Source organism: Neolamprologus brichardi, chromosome 7, assembly GCF_056152115.1.
Source record: "Neolamprologus brichardi isolate AB-2024 chromosome 7, ASM5615211v1, whole genome shotgun sequence".
Classification (NCBI taxonomy): Eukaryota; Metazoa; Chordata; class Actinopteri; order Cichliformes; family Cichlidae; genus Neolamprologus; species Neolamprologus brichardi.
The window spans coordinates 61135175-61156962 of NC_142110.1; the positions used below are offsets into that span (position 1 = coordinate 61135175).

The 21788-nt window shown below is 39.8% G+C and overlaps 1 protein-coding gene across 1 annotated transcript in view; it reads left to right on the forward strand.

The window, feature by feature from the left end:
• Positions 1-21788, forward strand: part of ror2 (receptor tyrosine kinase-like orphan receptor 2) — a 39744-nt gene that overhangs the window by 12697 nt on the left and 5259 nt on the right. The window contains exons 2-7 of the mRNA XM_006797381.3: positions 8906-8977; positions 12942-13229; positions 13457-13487; positions 16522-16643; positions 16753-17067; positions 17995-18249. Coding sequence (XP_006797444.2) covers positions 8906-8977; positions 12942-13229; positions 13457-13487; positions 16522-16643; positions 16753-17067; positions 17995-18249 — 1083 coding nt within the window. The remainder of the gene's footprint in view (positions 1-8905; positions 8978-12941; positions 13230-13456; positions 13488-16521; positions 16644-16752; positions 17068-17994; positions 18250-21788) is intronic.

Sequence of the window (21788 nt, forward strand, 5' to 3'; positions counted from 1 at the left end):
GAGCTCTGGGAGGGATGTTGCCACTTTCAGGGATTTAATTAAAGCTATCGGGGCAGAATATGGATCACAAGACCGCAAAATTTATGTTTTCCCTTCGTATCTTTGTTTTTCCTCCATGGATAGATGATCCAAGTACTCTTGCCTCGAGACAGGTGAAAAAAAATACACTGTAGTCCTGCAGTACTACTGACTGTCCTCTATTTGCGGTCATGGTGAAGTAGTTTTGCCCACCAAGATAGCAAGCTCGTCACATGGCTGAACTTTGTGTATTTTGAGAAATGTGACAATGTCTAGCTCTTTGCCTTCTTGATTTATAGCAATTTAAAAACCTTTCCAAATATCCAATTTTCCTCTTTTTTTTAGTTTTATACTCTCCAACCTCTCCATTTTTATACTCCAAAAATGTTGTTGCAGTTATGGTCTCTTAAATTTCTGTTGCACTCTCCATCCTTCTAACAATATTGGGACCTGCTATCTATTTTTAGCTGCCTACTACCGCCTGTGGTGACCCTATAACTGCTCCTGCAAAATGTGCGTTGGGTCTGATCCCAGTCCCAATGCAAGGCTCTAGACTGGGGAACCATGACAGTATCTTCCTCATTATAGGAGATTCCCAGCAACTCACTGGCTTATCGGGATGCCTCTGGTTTTGTCAGGGATAGCAGACCATGCCATCCATGAACTCTCCTCAGAGATTTGTGCTTCCATCTTAAGGAGCCAGTAGTGCTGAACTGAGGGAGAATTTTGTCTTTGGAAGTATCTATGAAGACCGCTTGTAGGAATTGAAGCACTAGGAAACAGGTCTATAGCGTGGTGGGAGCGAGAGTGCTAAAGGTTTTTCGAAAAGTCCAGTCAATATGATGGTTATATTTACTCAGCCATGGATGACCTAATAACTGTGGTATACGGGTGCTTTGAATAGATATAATTGGATTTGTATTGTTACCAGAAATGGAAAGTGATAGGTTCAGTTCAATGTGTAATATCTAGGAGACGGGTTCCATCAATTATCCATTTACATTATATACAACTGCTTTCATTGCCTCTGATACTTATCTAGACTCTTTGTCTTCAGTTGATCGTTAGTTAGTTAACTTCAGTAATTACTTCTTTCAAAGCATCAACATGTTTGTTAGACCCCATTCTGCCAAAGATGCTTAAAGATGACCTACCAATGATCAACCCATCTCTATTAATGGGCTATGTACCACAGGCCTTTAAGGTGGCAGTAATTAGACCATTACTTAAAAAGCCATAGATGTTCTAGCTAACTGGTGAATCTCCAACCTTCCTTTTATTTGAAAAGTTCTTGAAAGAGTAGTTTTAAACAGCTAACTTAGACTAATGGTCAAGAGTTTTGGAACATTTTCAGGATTTTCAGTAAATCAAAGTGGCTAGGGGTCACTGACTATCTTCTATGTCTTCACTCCTTTTACTCTTCCAGCTGACCAGTACTCTTTCCTCTCTGGGTGCCTTAAAGAGTTGCTTCATACCTATGGAATATGTAACTGACTGAAGAGGGAGCCTCTCATTCAGAGAACCAACTTTACAATGTAACCATTTTTGTTTGTTTGTTTGTTTTCTTTATGTGATACATACCAAGTATACATAACGTTGCTGGCTTGGGTACTCAAAGCGTTATCCCACAATATTGACAGAATGAAGATTTCTTTCTTTTGGCATTTGCTTTAATTATAGAGTATGTGTGGTTATGTATGTAATTATAGGTAAATAATAAATGGTGTTAATTTCAGTAAATCAAAATGCTTAAATGAACACACAGTTTGTAAATTAAACTGTCACTCTTTCTTAGTTCACCTGCCTGATGCTATTAGATTGTGATCAGGATAACTTTTTAAAAGTAATTTGTGAAGTTGCCACTGTTGTGCCATATGTGTAAATGCATATAAGTCTTTAGCCTTGGAGATGTAAAATAGGCTGAAAACAACAAAACATAATTTTGCCTCTTGTTAATGTCCTAAACACAAATTTTATTTGTTTTCTTTTTCTTCTTTTTTCTTTTTTCTTTGTATTAGTAAGTCATTATTCTAGCCCTCCGTGAATTGCTACCATATCGTGGTGGAGGGGTTTGGGTGTCCCAGGGATCCCAGGGGCTATGTTGTCCGGGGGCTTCTGACCCATGGTAGGGTCCCCCATGGCACACAGAACACCAAGGGGACAGTTCACCCTGCCCAGGATTGCGTTACCGGGGCCCCCGCCCTGGAGCCAGGCCCGGGGAGGGTGCCCGAGGGCCAGCATCTGGTGGCCAGGCCTTAGTCCATGGGGCCAGGCCAGGCACATCCCAAAAAAGGGACATAGCCCCACCTCCTGCAGGCCCACTACCCACAGGAGGTGCCGTAGTTTTTGCGTGCATTGTGTGCTGCGCACAGCCAGGAGAGGAAGCCTTGGCGAACCAATCCCCAGCTACCAAGACTAGCAATTGGAACACGGAGTGTCACCTCTCTGGTGGGGAAGGAGCCTGAACTGATGCGTGAAGTTAAGAGGTACTGGCTAGATATGGTTGGGCTCACCACAGCTTGGGCTCTGGAACCAGTCTCCTGGAGAGGGGCTGGTCTCAGTGTGGAGTTGCCCCTGGCGGTGGGGTGGAGTGGGTATCCTAGTATCCCCTCGGCTTGCTGCCTGTACATGGGGGTTTCTCCCAGTGGACAAGAGGGTTTGTTCCCTGCACCTTCGGGTCGGGACTGGGTCCTGACTGTCGTCTGCACTTATGTGCCACTCGGCGCATAAGTGATGACGACAGTGCGCCACTCTTCTTGGAGCCCGGCCTTCTTGGGGTCCCTTGGTGGGGTGCTGGTGGGTGCTCCGCCTGGGGACTCTGTTATCCTACTGGGAGACTTCAATGCTCATGTATGCAATGGCAATGAGACCTGGAGGGGCGTGACTGAGAGGAATGGCCTCCTGGATCTGAACCCAAACAGTGTTTTGTTGTTGGACTTCTGTGCAAACCATAATTTGGTATAACGAACACCATGTTTGAAAATAAGTGTCCATAAGCGCACGTGGCACCAGGACACGCTAGGCCGCAGGTCAATGATCGATTTTGCAATCGTATCACCAGACCTGTAGAGTGTGTAAAAGCGGGCAGATCCAAGTCACGCTGGAGAGATTATATCTTTTGGCTGGCCTGGGAACGCCTTGGTGTTCCCCCGGACAAGCTGGAAGAGGTGGCAGGGGACAGAGAGGTCTGGGCTTCTCTGCTTAGGCCGCTGCCCCCTGTGACCCGGCCACTGATAAGTAGAAGAAGATGGATGGATGGATGGATAGTATATTAGTATTAATGGTGTATTTTATAAGCATTTCAAACTCTAGTAGATGGAAAACTTTTAAGATTGGGCAGCGTGAGTGAGGTAATAAAAAGAGTGCATTTACAGAGGTTAGTTTAAGCCTGTAGCACATGTTGAAAAAGAAGAAAGAAACTGTACAAAGTAGCATCTTTGAGGCTTTTGTATGATTACTTTGATCAAAATAGTAAATGGACTGATATTCAAACAGGTTTTTTTGTTTATTTTGTATTTTTTACCTTTTAAAATGCTAAACCTTAGTAAATATATCACGGACAATTTGGCGTTTATTAGTGCCTATGGACCCTTTGATTAGTGGATGTCATGCACCTTCTCCTTAGTCACTGTACATCATGTATATAAAATCATGTAACCAGACTTGGTTCCGGTTCTCTTTGCGGTAAAGTACTGCTTAATGTTTCTGTTACAATGCACAGCGGTGTTCTGTGTAATCTTTTTTTTAAATAAATTTTTTTATGTAAAAGCTTGTATTTTATATTACAATCTTCACATACTTTATCCAATGCAAACTCTTTTTAATCACCTGCTAATTATATTCACAGCTCATAGCTGATGGTCTATTAACCTGTCCCTCATGTACCTTTCCTGCTCAGTGTGTAAGATGTTTACCCACTCCTCGGCCTCCATTAATAATAGTGATACCTGGATGTCCTCTAATTTATTGCTTTTAAAGTCAAATAAAACTGGGGTTATTGCACTTGGCCCTTAGAAACGTGGTGTCTAACCAGATATGTACTTTAGATTGGCCTCCAGTCACATTGAAGAACCTTTGAGTCATTTTCTTGTACTTCAAATATGCAGGACTGCTTTGCTTCATTTTGTACAATATCCTTAAAATTAGAAACATTCTGTCTCAGAGTGATGCTGAAAAACTGGTCAATCTATTCATTACTTCTAGGCTGGATTATTGTTATTGATTATTATCAGGTTGTCCTAAAAACTGCTTGAAAAGCCTACAGTTGATCCAAAATGCTGCAGCCAGTGTACTGCATGGGACTAAAAAGAGAGCATATTTCTCCTGTCTTGGCTTCTCTATATTGGCTCCCTGTTAAATCCATGATCGAATTTAAAATCCTGCTCTTCACATTCAAGGTTTTGAAAAATCAGGCCCCAGCTTATCTTAAAGACGTCATATTTCCGTATGACACCAATAGAGCACTTCACTCTCAGACTGCTGGTTTACTTGTAGTTCCTGGGAAATTTAAAAGCGGAATGGAGTTTTCAGGCCCCTCTTCTGTGGAACCAGCTCTCACTTTGAATTTGGTAGACAGACACCCTTTCTACTTTTAAAGTTAGGCTAAAACTTTACTTCTTGACAATGATTATAGATAGAGCATAGTGTTTCTTCTGATTGTCAATGTTTTCTCCGTTTTTTTGTTGTTTTTTTTCCCCATTTTTTTTCTTCTGTAGGTTATTGTAGGGTCTTTACCTTACACTAGAAAGTTCCTTGAGGTAACTATTGTTGTGGTTTGGTGTTATGTAAATTGAATAGTGCTGTCAGCGTTAATCTTGTTAAAATGACGTTAATGCTATAACCCCATTAACGCTGCAAATCTCCGTTAGTGAGTTAGCGTAGATCGGCCTTTGTGCGGGACTGCATGGCGTCAACGTGGTTAGCCCCGTGCAGAGATTACCGCTGACATCACTAAAATTTAATTTAATTGAGTTCAAAGTGATATATACATAACCTTACAGATCTAAGTAACAACAGTGTCAATGTTTACTGAAGAGCATGATGCTCATTCATATATAAAGCTGATAAGAACTTTTTATTCCAAGAGCAATTTGCTCTTGCTGGACTGGGGCTGTAGGCTCCCTTGGATGCTGGGTGAATGGGATGGGCTGGCCTAGAGCCGGGGTGTTGCTCATGCTGCTTTTGCCCTCCCCTAATGGCAGGGTCACCGGGGACGAATGGGGTTGTGCCTCGCGGCCATGGTTGTGCCAAATGATGTCCTTCCTGGGCTCTTATTAGCTGTCTCTTGGCTCTTTGCAGTGCTTTGGACTTTTCTTCCAGGCTGTTTGTGCTTCCTGTGTGGGTCTTCGATGAGCTGTCTGGCCTCTGTTAGATCTTGGTGAGGGTGTTTTGGGTTTGATCTTGATCGTTACTGTGGGTCGCAAGGCCTGAGGTCTCTAGGTTTTTGTGGCTGTCTGTCACCACCATATGTTTTAGTGTTCTGTCTTTGGTGATTTGGGTGGCCGTGATGGGAATGGGGACATCCTCACCATGTGACTCACCATACCGACTGCTGTTGTTTCCTCTCTGTCCTTGGGCGTGTGTTTATTTATTTATTTTTTTTTATTTAGCTGACATTATCACTTCTTGACAATTTCATCAGGTGGTGACAAGATGACACCATACTAGCTGATCAACAGCTCTCAGTAGCTCTCTGGAATGTGTATTAATTAAACAAAAATATGTATTGTTGCACTTTCAGTATGCTCCTTGTGGCTTTGCAGAACTCCTTCAACCACAAGCATTCTGTCACGGCCTTTTATGTCACATTTGCATTGGCAAAGGTGAGTGAACTAAAGGGGCTTTCTTTGTTTTTGGAGCCTTTTGAGCTGTAGCAGCAGGTATGAACTCAGTAGATGTTCCAGAAGGAGCTGTAATCCTGCCTTCTGATTCAACCTCAGCCCTGGAATCAAGGCTCTGCTGATCCTGAGCAGAGGTGAAAATTTGCATTTTTGCATCTGCCATAACCAACTTAGTTCTTAGAGCCAATACTTCTTTTCTTGCTTTTAATTGAACTTCTTCCAGTTCGAGCGCATGTTTTTCTTGCAGTGCGTCCACCTCCGCTTTCAAAGCGGCTCTTTCCAACTCAGCTTCCATCAGCGCCATTGAAGCTGCACGCGAGCTTTTACTCCTTAAACTTAAGGCTGCAGTAACATTACTGGGCGCTTTACTAGAGCCCTTGCTGACAGGTTTAGCAACTCGTTCAGAAATCATGTCGCTCGTTTCTTGCGCTACTTGTGAGACACTATCATGCGGCACAATGTCACTGTCATGAGACGCTACCTTTGATTCAACATTAGAGGCTGCAACATCATCCTTTTGTGGATCAGGGTCTGCATTTATCCAAGTGTCGATTTCATGCAGAAAGTCTTTAAAACCGATCAGCTTAGGTTCATACCAATCGCTGTGATCTGTTTCCTTTTCATCATCGTTCAGCAATTTTTGAACTGCAGTCTGTAAGTCCATAAACTCTCCCAAATAATCATCAAATGTTTCCAAGTCCAATCTTGCAAGTTTTTCCCAGCTTCCAAGTTGACATCCAAGCGAATCAAATGATTTTTTGACTTAAATGTCACGGCCTTTTATGTTCCAAACACCAAAAAAGTCCAAGAAAAGGCCGTGGGTGGCAACGGGAGGTTTGTTTTAGAACGCACTTCTGACTCCATTGTTTAAAAATCATATGCCGTTTATTTAGTGGAAAATTATAAAGAAAAATCAACCAAATAACCTCTTAAAACTTAAAATTAAATGAAAGTTAACTCAATTTGCTTTAACAACTTCAAAAGTGCGTTCCAGCTTGGATGTCAACTTGGAAGCTGGGAAAAACATGCAAGATTGGATCTTCGCAGAATGGACTGAAAAAATGACGCAAAGTTCGTGAGTAAATGCGAAACTTTGTTTGGATAAGCCGAGACGCTGAGCTGCAACATGAAACATTTGTATTAAACAATTATCTTTTGGACCTTGTGAAACGAATTTTGTGGTTAAAATGGAGGAACAAGAAAGAGAGCTTTTTAATTTGATTAAAAAACGCAGAGCGAAACTTGGCGTTCTGACAAAAAACGAAATGACATTAATGCTCTCATTGATGCTGGAGAATCAAAAGCTTCCATAGATGAACACATGAAAACATTTGATGATTATTTGGGAGAGTTTATGGACTTACAGACTGCAGATCAAAAATTGCTGAACGATGATGAAAAGGAAACAGATCACAGCGATTGGTATGAACCTAAGCTGATCGGTTTTAAAGGCTTTCTGCATGAAATCGACACTGTCTTCATTCTTTGAAGACAGTGATTAGATTTCAAATCATGATTTCCTCCTTTGATGCTGTGGTTATTTACCTCTCCTTACTAAACTTGAGATTTCATTCAACTAGCAACATAACTTCTCTCTGAAGTAGCTCTGCTTTCAGTACATTTTTGTAGAACTCCAGCCTGCTCTCTGAAAATATCAGAAATCTCAAAGAATAAGTGTAGGGCATAAAAAAGGGATTAAAGTGTAGATGAGTGTAGGATGAAGAATAACAAAGACAAGGGTCAATACACTATGCTACAGGAGGAGATCAGCACACACATTTTCAGCAAGATAGCCAGGAGAGGGAAGGAAAGTGTTGTGGTGTGCCAGACAGCCCTCAGTCAAAACCCCAGCACATAGAGCCGTAGCCTGGCCTCTTAGCGCTCAAAGGGCCTTTTCATGACAGAGGCAGCAAGCTCTTGGAATGCAGCAGCCAGCAGCCCTATTCAGCTGTGGATGGAAAAGCATCCCATTGCCCCAAGTCCCTCATTTTCCAAGGCATTTGATACATGTAATCAATCACAGCTGCTGCCTGGTTTGACCAGGCCTTAGGAAGCTTAACTCAGTTTTTGGTTTTCTTGGTTTTTACTATAGTGCAGCAAAAAACATTAGTTTATTAGAGTCCTTAATACTACTCGGAACACAATTATAAAGACCTTTGACAGCACTTATTAAACCTGACTGTATCCCCATTAAGTGGATCCTAGAGGTTTTCATGATGATGGTTTTGTCTTCTAAGGTTTTGTCTTTCTTTCTTGTAGTGGATGATGTAAAATGTAAATTCAGGACTGAATGTGATTTAACAGAAATGGCATTTCTCATTTGACACAAATGTGCAGGAATAAAAAATAAAAATTACAACATTGTACTAGCTTGTCTGTGAAGGTTATCAGTCATCTTTTTAATTATCAAAGATGTTTCACCTCTCATCCAGCCTGTAGTGGTAATGGCTCACACCTGTTTTCACACCTTGACTTATGTGATGAAGCACATGATTAATAGTGGGTCAACGGCCCTCTTATAGCTGATTATTATTATTTATTTTATTTTATTTTTATAAATGGTTGAACAGACATAGCACATATTTGTTTGTTTGTCACTATATCTTGGTATACCATGAAAAATATATTCACATTTATCAAGGCACGTCTTACCTTTAACAATGATATGCCTACCTCCTCAAGCATATTTTTGCATGGGCTACATGTTGTGGAGGGGTTTTGCAGTTTTGCAGGCATCCACTTTAGTTTAGTTTGCAGAGGGCCTCCTTCATTTACATCAAATGAAAGTTCCGCATTTAAAATTCTGCGAGGCACTTTTACATTCTCAGTACTTGGGACAAAGCAGAATTTTAAGCACCACCATAAGATAAGATAAGAAAAGATATACCTTTATTAGTCCCATGAGTGGGAAATTTCAAGGATAGAATGCAAAATGTTAGTCTGTATTTTTAAGTCTTTGCAACATCTTGGAACCTCCACCAGTTTGCATGGTCTTGTTTTTATTTTAGGTTTCACTTGAACTCATTCCCTCAAATTCTGTCCTCCAGATAATCCGGGCCTCTCAGTAGGCATAGGTGGTGTGGCTGAAGCTCAGAGTGGAGCTGCGCCAACAGTCGAAGGTGAGATTGAAATTCCTTTTGTTTTCTGATGCTGTTTGTGTCAGTTATGTACACACCTAAAGCTCAATTACTATTGGACTGTTTGTATAATCCATATCAAAAATGACTTGTAGAAGTATTTTGCTGTTTGCTGTTGCTATGCACTTCTTTCTGTTGTGATTTTCACAGTGATTTAGCCAATTTAAAAGAGAGCCACATTCAAGAGACAGAAAACTCTGACTTTAAGCTTGACATAGCTCACCAAGCCATAATATCACTTTATAGTTTCACCCAATGACTTGGTTTCATCCTACTGACCTCTGTCATCATATCAAAATGTCACATTTGGACTTTTTGAGCTTGTCTAGAGACTAAAATCAAATGCTGTGGTCACGAGCTACATCTGACAATGTAGATTATATCTGGAGAGCTACTCAGAAGTAGTGAGTAGACAGATAAACTGTTAATCAAGGAAGAACCCATTGGTCTGTATGCTAACAATTAGTTGGGAATGTTGCAAGTAGTGTCAGTACTTTAAGGGAACGATTCAACACTGTTGCAGAAAGACTGAGTCGAGTGTTTCCATTCCTAATTAGAATATATACAGCATTGTCTTGTGACCCATAGGCCCTGAGCTAACCCAAACTCTGAGTAAAGCACATGGCAGATTTAAATAATTATTTCATAGTAATATGTCAGACTCCCATCAGCAGATCAAAACATTATAATTCACAATTTCTGTTGCTGTCTCAGTATCTTTGATTTAGGAATAGCTCCTCTGTGCAGTTATCAGCTGCATTCCTTGAGTAGTTGTTTCTGGGACAAACAAGCTATTGCTCTTAGTGGACCAGGCTTTTGAAACTTGCAGGAAAGTCTGTTTTTTCAGAAAGCTGCTTTTCATTACTTCTGTCTCGCAGGGATAAGCCTAATCAATCAAGTACTTGAGCTTTGATATTTGATACCTTACTAGTCCCAAAGTAGTTTGGACTTCAGCCAAGAATGATGATGGCCCTGTGGATCACTGAGTGTTGGCCGGCAGGCTTTCTGCCCCAACCTCTGCTGGACTACGTTATATTCTGTAAGTGACTGATAAGAGAATTAAAAATGTTGCTTCACAATAAAGTTATGCGGCAACACTCTTGAACTGGAATCTTAGCTGTGGCCTTAACGTTTTCATTTTTTGTGTTGTCAATTGCAGCAGAGTTTTGTATTTTTGACAGATTATCATTTGTCAAAATAAAGAATAAATTAGCCTAAAAAGCCGGGGATGCCCTTACACTATGCACAGGTTAGATTGAGTGTTGGACCAAGACCGTCATAGTGCAGGGACCTCTGGTCACACCACAACTTCAAGTCAGGCAGTCACTGGAGTAGCAGCCAGGACTGCATGAAAATGATATGGTCAAAAGAACTGTGAGGTTGTGACTGACCCATACAAGGGAGTGTGGGGTTTTGTTTTTGGGGGGCGTGAGAGGCAACTGTGCAGTTTTGTTTTGACTCCTTTAATCACTAATGCTTTTTTCTCCTTTCCTAACTACGCTGCCCTTACACACTTATTTTCATAACAGAAAAATTAACAATTTGTGATTAAAGAGCTTAAATGGTAACATTACTCTTCTGTAGCCTGTGAATAGAAGTGCTGTGTCAGGATGGGAAATAGGCCACAGATCTGTTTTTCCACTGCATGAACTCCAGAATCTGTCTGCTGCTCATAAAGCAGAAGTACCAATAGCCATAATCTTAGTGTGTATTTATCATTATCTCTGCACCTATTCCTTTTTATTCCCTTTCTTTACTTGTGTTAAAAAATATTTTGGTAAAAGTCCTGAATCAACTTATTTACTCAAGTAGAACTGAAAAGGTTCAGGCTCTGAAATGTGATACAGACTGTAAAAAGTAGGTCAAAATGTTATGACAAAAAAACAAACAAACAAATGTTATTGGAATCTAATTTCTAACTTCAATGAATTTTCTAAGATTGAATTTATTATGTAGGACACACTGAAAAGAGAAAATTTAAAAAAGAACTATTGTTGTGTATATTCTGGCCGGTGACTTTGCCTCTACATCTAAACAGAAAAATGAGTACAGTCGGGTGTTTTTAAAAAAGTGGGGCGCAGCAGGTGGGGGACAGTAAGATCAGTTGTTGTTGTTATGTGTTTTTATAAGCAAATAACTGAGGTATTGTACAACAATTCACAGTTCCTAGAGTGAAGACTGTCATACAAAACTATCATGTTTTGTAAATATCCTCAGTCCAGATTTATCCAGAGAATCAAACTATTTTTAGTTTACTGAAAGGAGCTTGATATACCGTGCAATTATGGTAATTTTGAAAGTTGCCGTTTGTGAGACTGTTCACATGGATTGGGTTTCTGTTTTGTCACACCCATTATTCCAGTGAAATTGGGCTAAATAACAAAAACACTCATAAAATACAGTTTAACATCTTCCAAAATTAAGCTTAATTCTATCATGAGTGGGTGTGTGGCAGACGAGATGTGGATCCAAGTGCAAGACTCGAGAAAGGGGAACTGACTCAGAAAAGAAGCTTTAAAGCTAAATTCAAAGAATTAAAAAACAAAACAAACAAACAAACAAACAAAAGACCTAGCAGCGCTGGAGCAAGGAATCATAATACAAGGAATCATCAGGGAACCCATGAACTAACGGACACACAACCACAAGGGGCGATGCGACAAGGGGCAAGCGGAGAATCGGACAATAACTACAAAAGATAATGAGCCTAGGGAAAACACACTGAGAACAAATCAGGGATACAAAAAAAAGGGAAATGACACTCAGTACACAAGACAAAAGACTTTCAAAGTAAAACTACAAGTAATTAAGAAGTTAAAACCTAACACAGACTTGATATAATGGGATATCAAGGAAAACTCAGAAGTTAGGGTTTACTTTGCTAGTCTCGTAGTGGGTTACTATGAGCAAAACAGATAACAAGAACTAAGGCTACCATGATACCAAGTGAGTGGAGACAATAAAGTATAAACAATAAACTAAGACCATACATTAGTTATTTACTTTTTTTTTTTAATTGTGTACATGGTTTATTAATACTGGACTGTAGATGATTGGAGGAAGGTGCTCTGAACAGATGAGTCCAAATTTAAACTCTTTGGTCAGCATTGTCATGTTTATGTCCGCAGTAAACCTAGAGACTGTTTTGATTATAGATGTCCTGCACCCACAGTGAAACACAGTGGAGATTCAAATGTGGAATTATTATTTTTTAAATTATTATTAGTCCTTTATTCATCCAGGTAAAAATCTCACTGAGATTCAAATTTCATTTCAAAGAGACTTTAAGACCTGGAAATGGAGTTCCATTTCTGTAAACTTCATGGGCAAATGAATGAAAATTGATGGTATCACGAACAAGATGGTCTACCACAATATCTTAGTGCTTCATCATCCCTTCTACACTAAAATTGATTGGTCATGGGTTTATATACCATGAAGACAATTACCCCAAGTATGGTTCAAAGCTTTGCAGAGCTTTGAAACGAACAAAGTTTTTATGGAAAAATAAACCATCACGGATAAGTCTTTCCATCAATCCAGATCAAAACTTCTCGACACAAATATGCTTAAACACCTTCAAAACGACTAAAGCCCCAACTTACAACTTGTCCAATACGAGATTCTCCATAGAACCACACTAGAAAGGACAAAGGATGTTCCAACATCTTCCTATACCCTTGTCTCACACCCCCTAGCTGGAGCAGTAATACTATGATTATGTGATGGTTCAGGGGTTGATCTGGCTGCATCCCAGTTTGCTGCTGCTTCAGGGGAGCCGTCTGCTTGTGTGCTCACAATTATTAAAATAGGTTTCACTGCAAAGAATAAAATCCGAGACACACTGTACCAATTAACATTCAAATGCAACAAACTTGATGCTCCAGATGTTTTATTAGACAGAATGCTATTATCAGGCTTAAAACCAATGTTTTACTTCTTCAAGGATATTTTTTGGAGTTCCAGGAGCCAGTCAACAACATCACCCTCTTTCAGGGGCAGACAGCCACCCTTCATTGCAAAGTGGCAGGAAATCCTCGACCGTCTATCCGCTGGCTGAAGAATGATGCCCCTGTAGTACAGGAACAGGGACGCCTAACCATCCGCAAGACAGAGGCAGGCTCAAAGCTCCGCATCCAGGACCTGGACACAACAGATACGGGCTATTATCAGTGTGTTGCATCTAACTCAGTCAAAGTCATTTCTGCCACAGGTGTTCTTTATGTCAAACTAGGTAAGACTGAAGTTTATTTGTACTATAACTTTTAATTTTAAGCCTAAACTTTATGGGTTAAATAATTAATATTAAGTGTTTATTTATACAACTTCTGTTTACACAAGTCTCAGTGAGGTCAGTGGCTTGTGCAGGAAGCTTTTACTAATCATAAAAACTGCAATGTTTCTGACTGTAGAGCCAGTCACTCCTTATTTTCATGTACTTGTTTCCTTTCTGATTTATAGGACAGATGCCCACACGAGGCCCAGCTGAACCGTAAGTGGCCACCTTCTTGTTAATAGTGTGTTATGTGTGTTTGTCTGTTTGTGTTTATATTTTTGTAAATATTTTTAATCAAGTATTTTTATTTTTTCTTAACAGTTTTTGCTTGTCTTATTTTTTTTTGTTTTGGGGTTTGGGTTGTTGTTGTTGGGGTTTTTTTTGTTTGTTTGCTTTTTTTTTTTTTTTTTTTTTTTTTTTTTTAGAAATTAGCGAGAGAGAAAAAAATAGCGAAATTTAAGTGTCAACCTATGGCACACAGATTGTGGCTATAAGATGTTAGTGCCTTTATGTGTTTGTACAGTCGCTGATGGACATTAGCAACCGTGGCCAGATGGTATCAGTTTATTTGTCCTTCAGGAACTCCCTGCATACTTTTGTAAAATTTAATGGAAATTGAAATTAGTTTCAGCAGTCTCCCTCAAGCAATGCTACGATTGTTAGTCCTTGTATTAAGACCAAGATTGTTGTCTCTTACTGATAAATTCCAAACCTGCAGTGAAAAAATGCGCAAGAAAAATTGGCATTACTGACCAAGCCAATAACAGTAGCCACATGCGGCATTGACTGGACATGTAGTTACAATGTTTTGATGGGTTTGCGGGGTTGTGGGCTTGCAGTTATTACATAGCTACATTGCAGATTTCCCCTTGAAGCATAGATCCCCAGTAATGTCTGATTTAGACTTCTGCAGCTGTAAGTGGACGCCATTGTTGCTGGCATTTGTGCTTGTACTAGTTTAAAAACCTCACCTTTGCTCCTCCAGAGATGGCTTTTGTCATTGCAGCCAAATAGCTCAAAGTTGGTCTCATCTGATCATGAAACCTTTCTCCAGAAGGCATTTGGCTTCTTCTGGGTAGATTCAAATTTCAGTTAAGGTTGAAGGTGTCCATTTTGGAGCAGGGTCTTCTTTCATGGTCAGTACACTCTCACTCCATGGTGATGTAAAACTCACGTCACTGTGGAGAGTGACAGTAGTATCCCAGCAATTTTCAGTTCATGTTAGGTGTGAGCCTTGCTTGTAAACATCCCTACCAATTTTCTCTATCGTGAGTGCGACCGTTTGGATCTTGTTCCAGACCTTGGCAATGTGGTGACACATCTGAATAACTTGGGCACAATTGTTTGAACTGCTGGTCTCAGAATGTGCAGTGGTTTAAACTTGTGTGAAACTTCCAACTTGTATAAATCTACAATTCTCCTTCTTAGATCATCACTGAGTTCCTTGGACTTTGTGAGTATTGGTCAATCCAATGAGTGCTTTCAAACTGCTGGCAAAAAGAAACTAGTAGTTAATCATTATCATTAACAAGATGTTAATACACCTTGGTCTAGATAAGTTAAAAGAACCTGTACAACCTCTAGCAACACTTATTAAAATATATAAAATGTATGCATATATTTGAGTATATATGCATACTTACAATATTAGAGAAAAGTTGATTAAAAATGGATGCCGTACAAGCATTACACCCTAAAAGAACATTTCAAAGAATTCAAAGCCCAAAATTAGCATGAGATGAGTGTAGTGTATATAAATCTTTTGCCCCAAGTGCATTTACCTTAAATACCGCGTTCTCTGTCTACTTTGTCAACTGTGTTGCATTAAACTTTTGTGTCATAAATCTTTGTAATGTTAGGTGACCTGAAATTACTGTTGAGGAAAGTCTTATATAAGGAGGTTGAATAGCTCAAAGTATGAACGGTAAATTAATAGTGGTGGAAGCCACTGACCTCTTTTGCTGCTCCTTTCTGTTTTTCACTAGTTTCTGCATTTGGCTAGGGCTAGTGTCACTACTGCTATCATTAGCTGATACTTGGACCCTAAAGATGTTTTACAGGTAGTCCATCTCCTTCATGATGGCAGAACAAACAAGATGAGCACTGCCAGAACCCTTCAAATTGACATCCACTAGGCACTGATGTGAAAGTCTCTGGCTAAACAATAACATACAGACTTCATCAGGCTAGCCTAAGGGACCAACATCATCTAGTCGGCTCTGTTCTCATTAACTAGCACTGAAATGGTTTTCCAACAGTCTTGAAGAAGTTCCCAGAGATGCTGAGCATTTGTTGGCCCTTTTGCCTTCAGTCTGCGGTCAATTTCATCCCAAACCATCTTGATTGGGTTTAGGCCAGGTGTCTGTGGAGGCCAGCCCATCTGGCACAGCTCTCCAACACTCTCTTTCTTGGTCAAATAGCCCTTACACAGGCTGGAGGTGTGTCTGGGGTCATTGTCCTGTTGAAAAATAAATGATTGTTCAACTAAGCACAAACCAGATGAGATGGCGTGTTGCTGCAGGATGCTGTGGTAGCCATGCTGGCTCAGTGTGCCATCAATTTTGAATAAATCCTCAACAGTGTCACTAGCAAAGCACCTCCTCCTCCATGCTTCACGGTGCGAACCATGCACGAGAGGCCATCCGTTCTTTTCTGTCACACAAAGATACAGCGGGTGGAACCAAAGATCTCAAATTTGGACTCATCAGACCAAAACACAGATTTCAAAGATTTCCACTGGTCTAATTTCTAATCTCACATCTTTGAGGAATCTAAAATATAAGACACATTTAGAATTATTTATCAATTTTTTTCTTTGCTACATAATTCCATTTATCATGATTCATATATTTGATGTCTTCAGTAAGTATCTACAATGTAGAAAGTAGTGAAAATAAAGAAAAAACATTAAACGAGAAGGTTTGTCCAAACATTTCCCTGGTTAATTATAAGAATCTAAATTATACTGAATTTCTGGGTAACGTTTAAGAGTTTACAAAAACTGTATAATATATCAGCTGACATTCATGCTTGATATGGATTATTTAAATATGCTTATTACAGAAGACCAGTATGCATATGTAATGTGCAGCTTACATTGCAACAGACTACGTATATTTTTGAAGCAACAGGTTACATCCACAAACAGCAAAGATGTGCAGGGCGTATAAAGGCCCTGCACATCATATTACATCACATTTTCTCCTGAAGTCATTTAAAGCATTTAAACCTGTTTTTTTTTCCTCTTTAGGTCACGTGAAAAACATTTTTGCCAGCCATATCGAGGCATTGCCTGTGCTCGATTCATCGGTAACCGCAGTATCTATGTTGAGTCTCTGCAGATGCAAGGGGAGAGTGAAAACCGCATTACAGGTGAGGAAATTAGGCATCCTTCATGGATGATATATTCCTTAGTTCTAAACTTTAATAATATCTGAAATTTCCAAGCAAACAGTTAAAACTTTTTCCACTTTTTTTTAAGCTGCCCTCACTATGATTGGAACATCCACCCACCTGTCTGATCAGTGCTCTGAGTTCGCCATCCCATCCTTCTGCTACTATGTCTTCCCTCTGTGTGATGAGCAATCTCGGGGCCCTCGGCGCCGTCAACTCTGTAGAGATGAGTGCGAGGCTCTGGAGAATGACCTTTGTCTTGCTGAGTACACCATTGCCAGATCGAATCCTATGTTACTCATGCAGCTCAAGCTCCCAAGCTGTCACTTGCTGCCACAGCCAGGAACACCTGCTGCAGCTTCCTGTATGAGGATAGGAGTACCACCAGAAAAATTGGGTTCATGTAGGTGGATGAATGCACACACAAAAATATGTAAAAATACCCCAGTTATGAAACAAATGTGCAAGCATACACCCCATTACTGCGTACTATATTCAGTTAGGGTCATAAATATTTAGATACTGACATTATTTTTGTAAATATTCTTCTGTACACCACCATTTTGCTTCATAGTCTCATATTTTCAAACTAATTGGACATCTACCTGATAAGCAGTTTCAGGGACTATTACATGATAAAATAAGCAGATAAAAGATCTAGAGATGATTTCATATGGATGCATTTCATAGCTGTTAACCAGCCAACCAGCCAATCCCATATTGGTTGTTTGATTTGAAATCCAATCTGGTAGTGTAGAGAGGAAAAATTACAAAAAATTATGTGTTGTCCAAAAAACTTACTCACCTAACTGTATTAAGCAGGGAGGTTCACTCACTGTAACACTGACCAAAGCTGTATCATAGACATAACTTCCAGCCCTGCATTTGTAATTCTAGGTACCATTTTAATTGTTTATATATTTTTATATTCTGGTTGGTTATTATGGTTATGGTGGTTATCTCTTTAATGCACAAGAGGTCTACAGTGGCATACACAGTTTAATTTTAAACCACCAAATTTCCCTAAATAAAAGTGTATTTTTTGTCTAAACAACTGATGGGAGACTGATGCATTTCATAAATATAGCGGTTCACATTATCCTTAGAAATTATGTTGCACCTATTTTAATTTTATTTCACAAATTAATACAATTTTTTGTTTTAAAAAATTGAGTCAATAAATAACCTGCAAGGGTAAACATAGAACTAGGAGCAGAGGATCATATATTTTACTTTAAATTATAATTAATACATCATTTAGCACTCATTAAATTCTCCAAATTTCAGACACCTGAAATTCATTGTCTGTCTGTCATTGTCCGTTCTACAGATTCCCCCTCAGATCACAGCTGCTATAATGGAAGTGGAGTTGACTACAAGGGCACAATCAGCATCACTAAATCTGGTCACTACTGCCAGCCATGGAGCGCTCAGTACCCGCACAGTCACCACCTGTCCCAGGAGTATCCTGAGCTCTGGGGAAGTCACAACTTCTGTCGTAATCCAGGAGGCCTAATGCAGGCACCCTGGTGCTTCACCCTGGACCCTCTGGTCAGGGTGGACCTGTGTGAAATCCAGCCCTGCAGTAAGTATCATAAGGGCTGATTAAGGAAATCCCAAAATATATAGTGTCTTGGTTTGGTTTTATGCCACCCCTTGTTTCCAGAAGTGCTGCAATGCACCTTGGCATTAACTTTTCAAGCATAGTTTTAAAAGTACCTATACTGATGGGGTGGAACATCATTGTTTCATAGGTTATTCCCTCATTAGTGTTTTGATTCTGGTTGTGGAAAGTGCTCTCTTAATACCTTGGTGTTTAAATGAGTTGACTATGAAGACTACTATGGCATGTGAATCACATCATTTTCATTTTCATAAGACAATTCAGTGAGCTTTCCTGCTCTGTGAAAGAGGCCATTATCATCCATCAAGAAGCTACAACCATCAGGTGATCACTTAGAACAACTCTGTGTTGATTTACAATGACCCTTCCCTCTAAGTGACAAAGTGGACCTACCGGATTTCCTCATGGGAGGGCTCAAGGTTTTCCTGACCTGTCTGTATATTATCTATTTAAATGTAATTTAGTTTTTTTTAGAGTGCCTCAAGGTGATTTTATATTGCAAGGTAAGGGTCTTGCATTGTTAAAGAGTAAAACCCAACAATCAGATGTTCTCCTATGAACAAACACTTTTCAACAGTGGGAATAAATTAACCTCCTGTCAAAAGGATGATCGATCTGAGAACCTGACATCTACTGTGAGAGGCTGTTTTTTTTGAACCAGTTTTTGTCTGAGTATATGGCTGGGTCTGAAGTACACTGGGACACTCAGACAAAAACTGGTTCATCCCAAGGACAAAACTCCTAAACACAAATTAAACTACATAGTATATGCTGTTCAGTGCAGCGAGGAATGCTACATTGGCGAGACCAAACAGCCACTTCATAAATGCATGGCACAACATAGACAAGAGCCACCTCAACAGGACAAGACTCAGCTGTACATCTGCATCTAAAGGACAAACGTCGCTCTTTGAGGATGCCAATGTCCACATTTTGGACAGAGAAGACAGATGGTTTGAAAGAGGAGTGGAGCCATGTATGTCCATTGTGAACGGCCATCTTTGATCAGAGGGCGGGGTTTACAACACGACTGTCTGCCATCTATACGCCAGTTATGAGATCCCTTCCCAGTTGCCTTAATGCAAACTCACATCCTGGGCCACGTGATCTCACTAAATCACAAGATAAGATAGTGCTAGGTCTCACAATGTGTTCACCTGAAACCTTGGCTGCCTAATCACCTTAGCCACTTTTCAAATAAAACTTCTTAATCTTTCAGTGTATCCAGAGCTCATAGAGGTGCCTTAGGTGCCTCAGCCTTAGAGGTGCTAATTCTTATTCCTGCCACTTTGCACTTGACTGCAAACTGTCCCAGTGTGAGATTGAAGCCACTACCTGACAGAGCCAACAGAATCACATTATGCACAAAAGGCAGACACAAGAATCAATTCAATTACATTTTATTTATGTAGTGCCAAATCACAAAAACAGTCACCCAAAGGCGATTTATATTGTAAGGTAAAGACTACAATAAGAGAGAGAAAACCCCAATAGAGATTAAAGAGGGCAGGGAGCTAGAGATTAATAATAGCTAATGATTAAATACAGAGTGGTGTGTAAACAAACAGTGAATGAAGAAGTTGAGTGAGTAAGAAAAACTAATGGGGGATTCAGAGTCACCTGATCCAGCCCTAACTACATGCTTTATAAAAAAAGTAGGTTTTTAGGACAGCCGATAATATTAAGTTACAATACTGAGAGGCAATAAATGTATGAACTAGTTTTTCAGGATCATTCTGAGAAAGGATGTTTCTAATTTAGAGATATTGCACAAATGCACAAAAGCAGTCCTACATATTTGTTTAATATGGATTGAAGAACCTATGACTGTGAAGATTCTTCACAGTATGGTGTCGAACCAGAGTAAATATCTGGTTCGACACCATGTTTCTAAGATGTTTAGGGCTGAGTACAGCAACATTACTTTTATCTGAATTTATAAGCAGTAAATTATCAACATCATCATTGTCATCAACATCTTTATGCTTTTAAGATATTTGTACAGTTTAACTAACTGGTGTATGTCATCTTGTTTCATTGACATTTGGAGCTGTCAATGAAGCAATCTTGTACAAAGCAATCAAAATGTATACTAGACCTTTGAATGATATGCCTAAAAAAATGATGTTTAATGTAAACAGAACTGGTCTTAGCACAGAACCCCGTGGTGCTCATAATTAAACTTTGTGTGTGAAGAGGACTCCCCATTTACATTAATAAATTGGGAGTCCATTAGGTAGATGTGATCCATGGCTCATTGCAAGTAATGGGGCTCAAGTTCTGTGTAGTTGAGCAGGCATCAAATGGGTCACTGAGTCACATAATCCCTCACAGGTTCCAAGAAGGACACAGTCAAATGCCTTCCGCAAGTCCACAAAGCACATGTACACTGGTTGAGCAAAGTCCCATGCACCCTATTATAGAGTGGCTAAAGAGCTAGTCTAGTGCTCCTCGGCCGAGGGGAAAACCGAACTGTTCCTCCTGAAATTGAAAGATGATTTCCACCTATTATACCTTTGTGTATACCTTATCAAGGTGGCCGAATAGCACAATCTCTCTAGGACTTGAGCACAGCCGCTGGTCCTCCTTTTTAAAGATGGTAACCAACAATACAGATGTCCCACCCAGGGCTTTAACAAACTTACTTAAGAAAATCTCATACACCCCTTTGGGCCCATGCCACCAGGGAGTTTTTTTTGTTCGTTTTTTTAACCTCCCTTATTGACCTTCCCTCCAGTGATGAGCAAAGCATCCCCTCGTCCTCAAACTTTCCTCTAGAGAAGTTTTGAATGTGGGATTAAAGAGATGAGTATTCCTTCCACCACTTGGCTATATCCTCAGTTTAAGTCTGTAGAACATCCATATTCCATATTCCCATCCACTCCTAAGTCACCCCTACTAAGACGGTTTACCAGAATTGTTTAGAGGCCAACAAAATGTTTGTTTCTGCTAGTCCCACAGGAGTCCCAAAGGCTAGCCAAGCCTGATAGGATGACGTCTTCTCCTTAATGGCTCTTTTCATCTTCTGTGTCCACCACCTCGTTCGGGGATTATCACGTTCTAAATCTTTTAATCTAGAAGCAGGCAGTTCTCATTCACAGGAAGAGAAGCAGCTAAGCAAACAAATCCAGCAAGGGCAGACAAAAGCAAAATTCCCCAAAAATATTTACAGGAATTAGCCCACTGACATGGACAATGTTGTGAAATGGAAGGTGCTGCGGTATCATTTGTTTTTTTTGTAAACAAAACAAAAAACATGGGTTTTGATATTGCATCATTTGAGATTTTTTCCATGAATCTCATTTTGACAGGTACACTTTTCAGATATTTCAGAAATACTTAAATACTTTTATTAAATGTTTATTCACACAATATTTGAAATATTACAAATATTCTACAAAACAGATATTTTCTCAGATTATGTTTAAAGCTATAACAAAAGAACGTAGGATTAAGAAAAATAATACAAAACATTGATCGTCATGACTAGAAATCTGCAG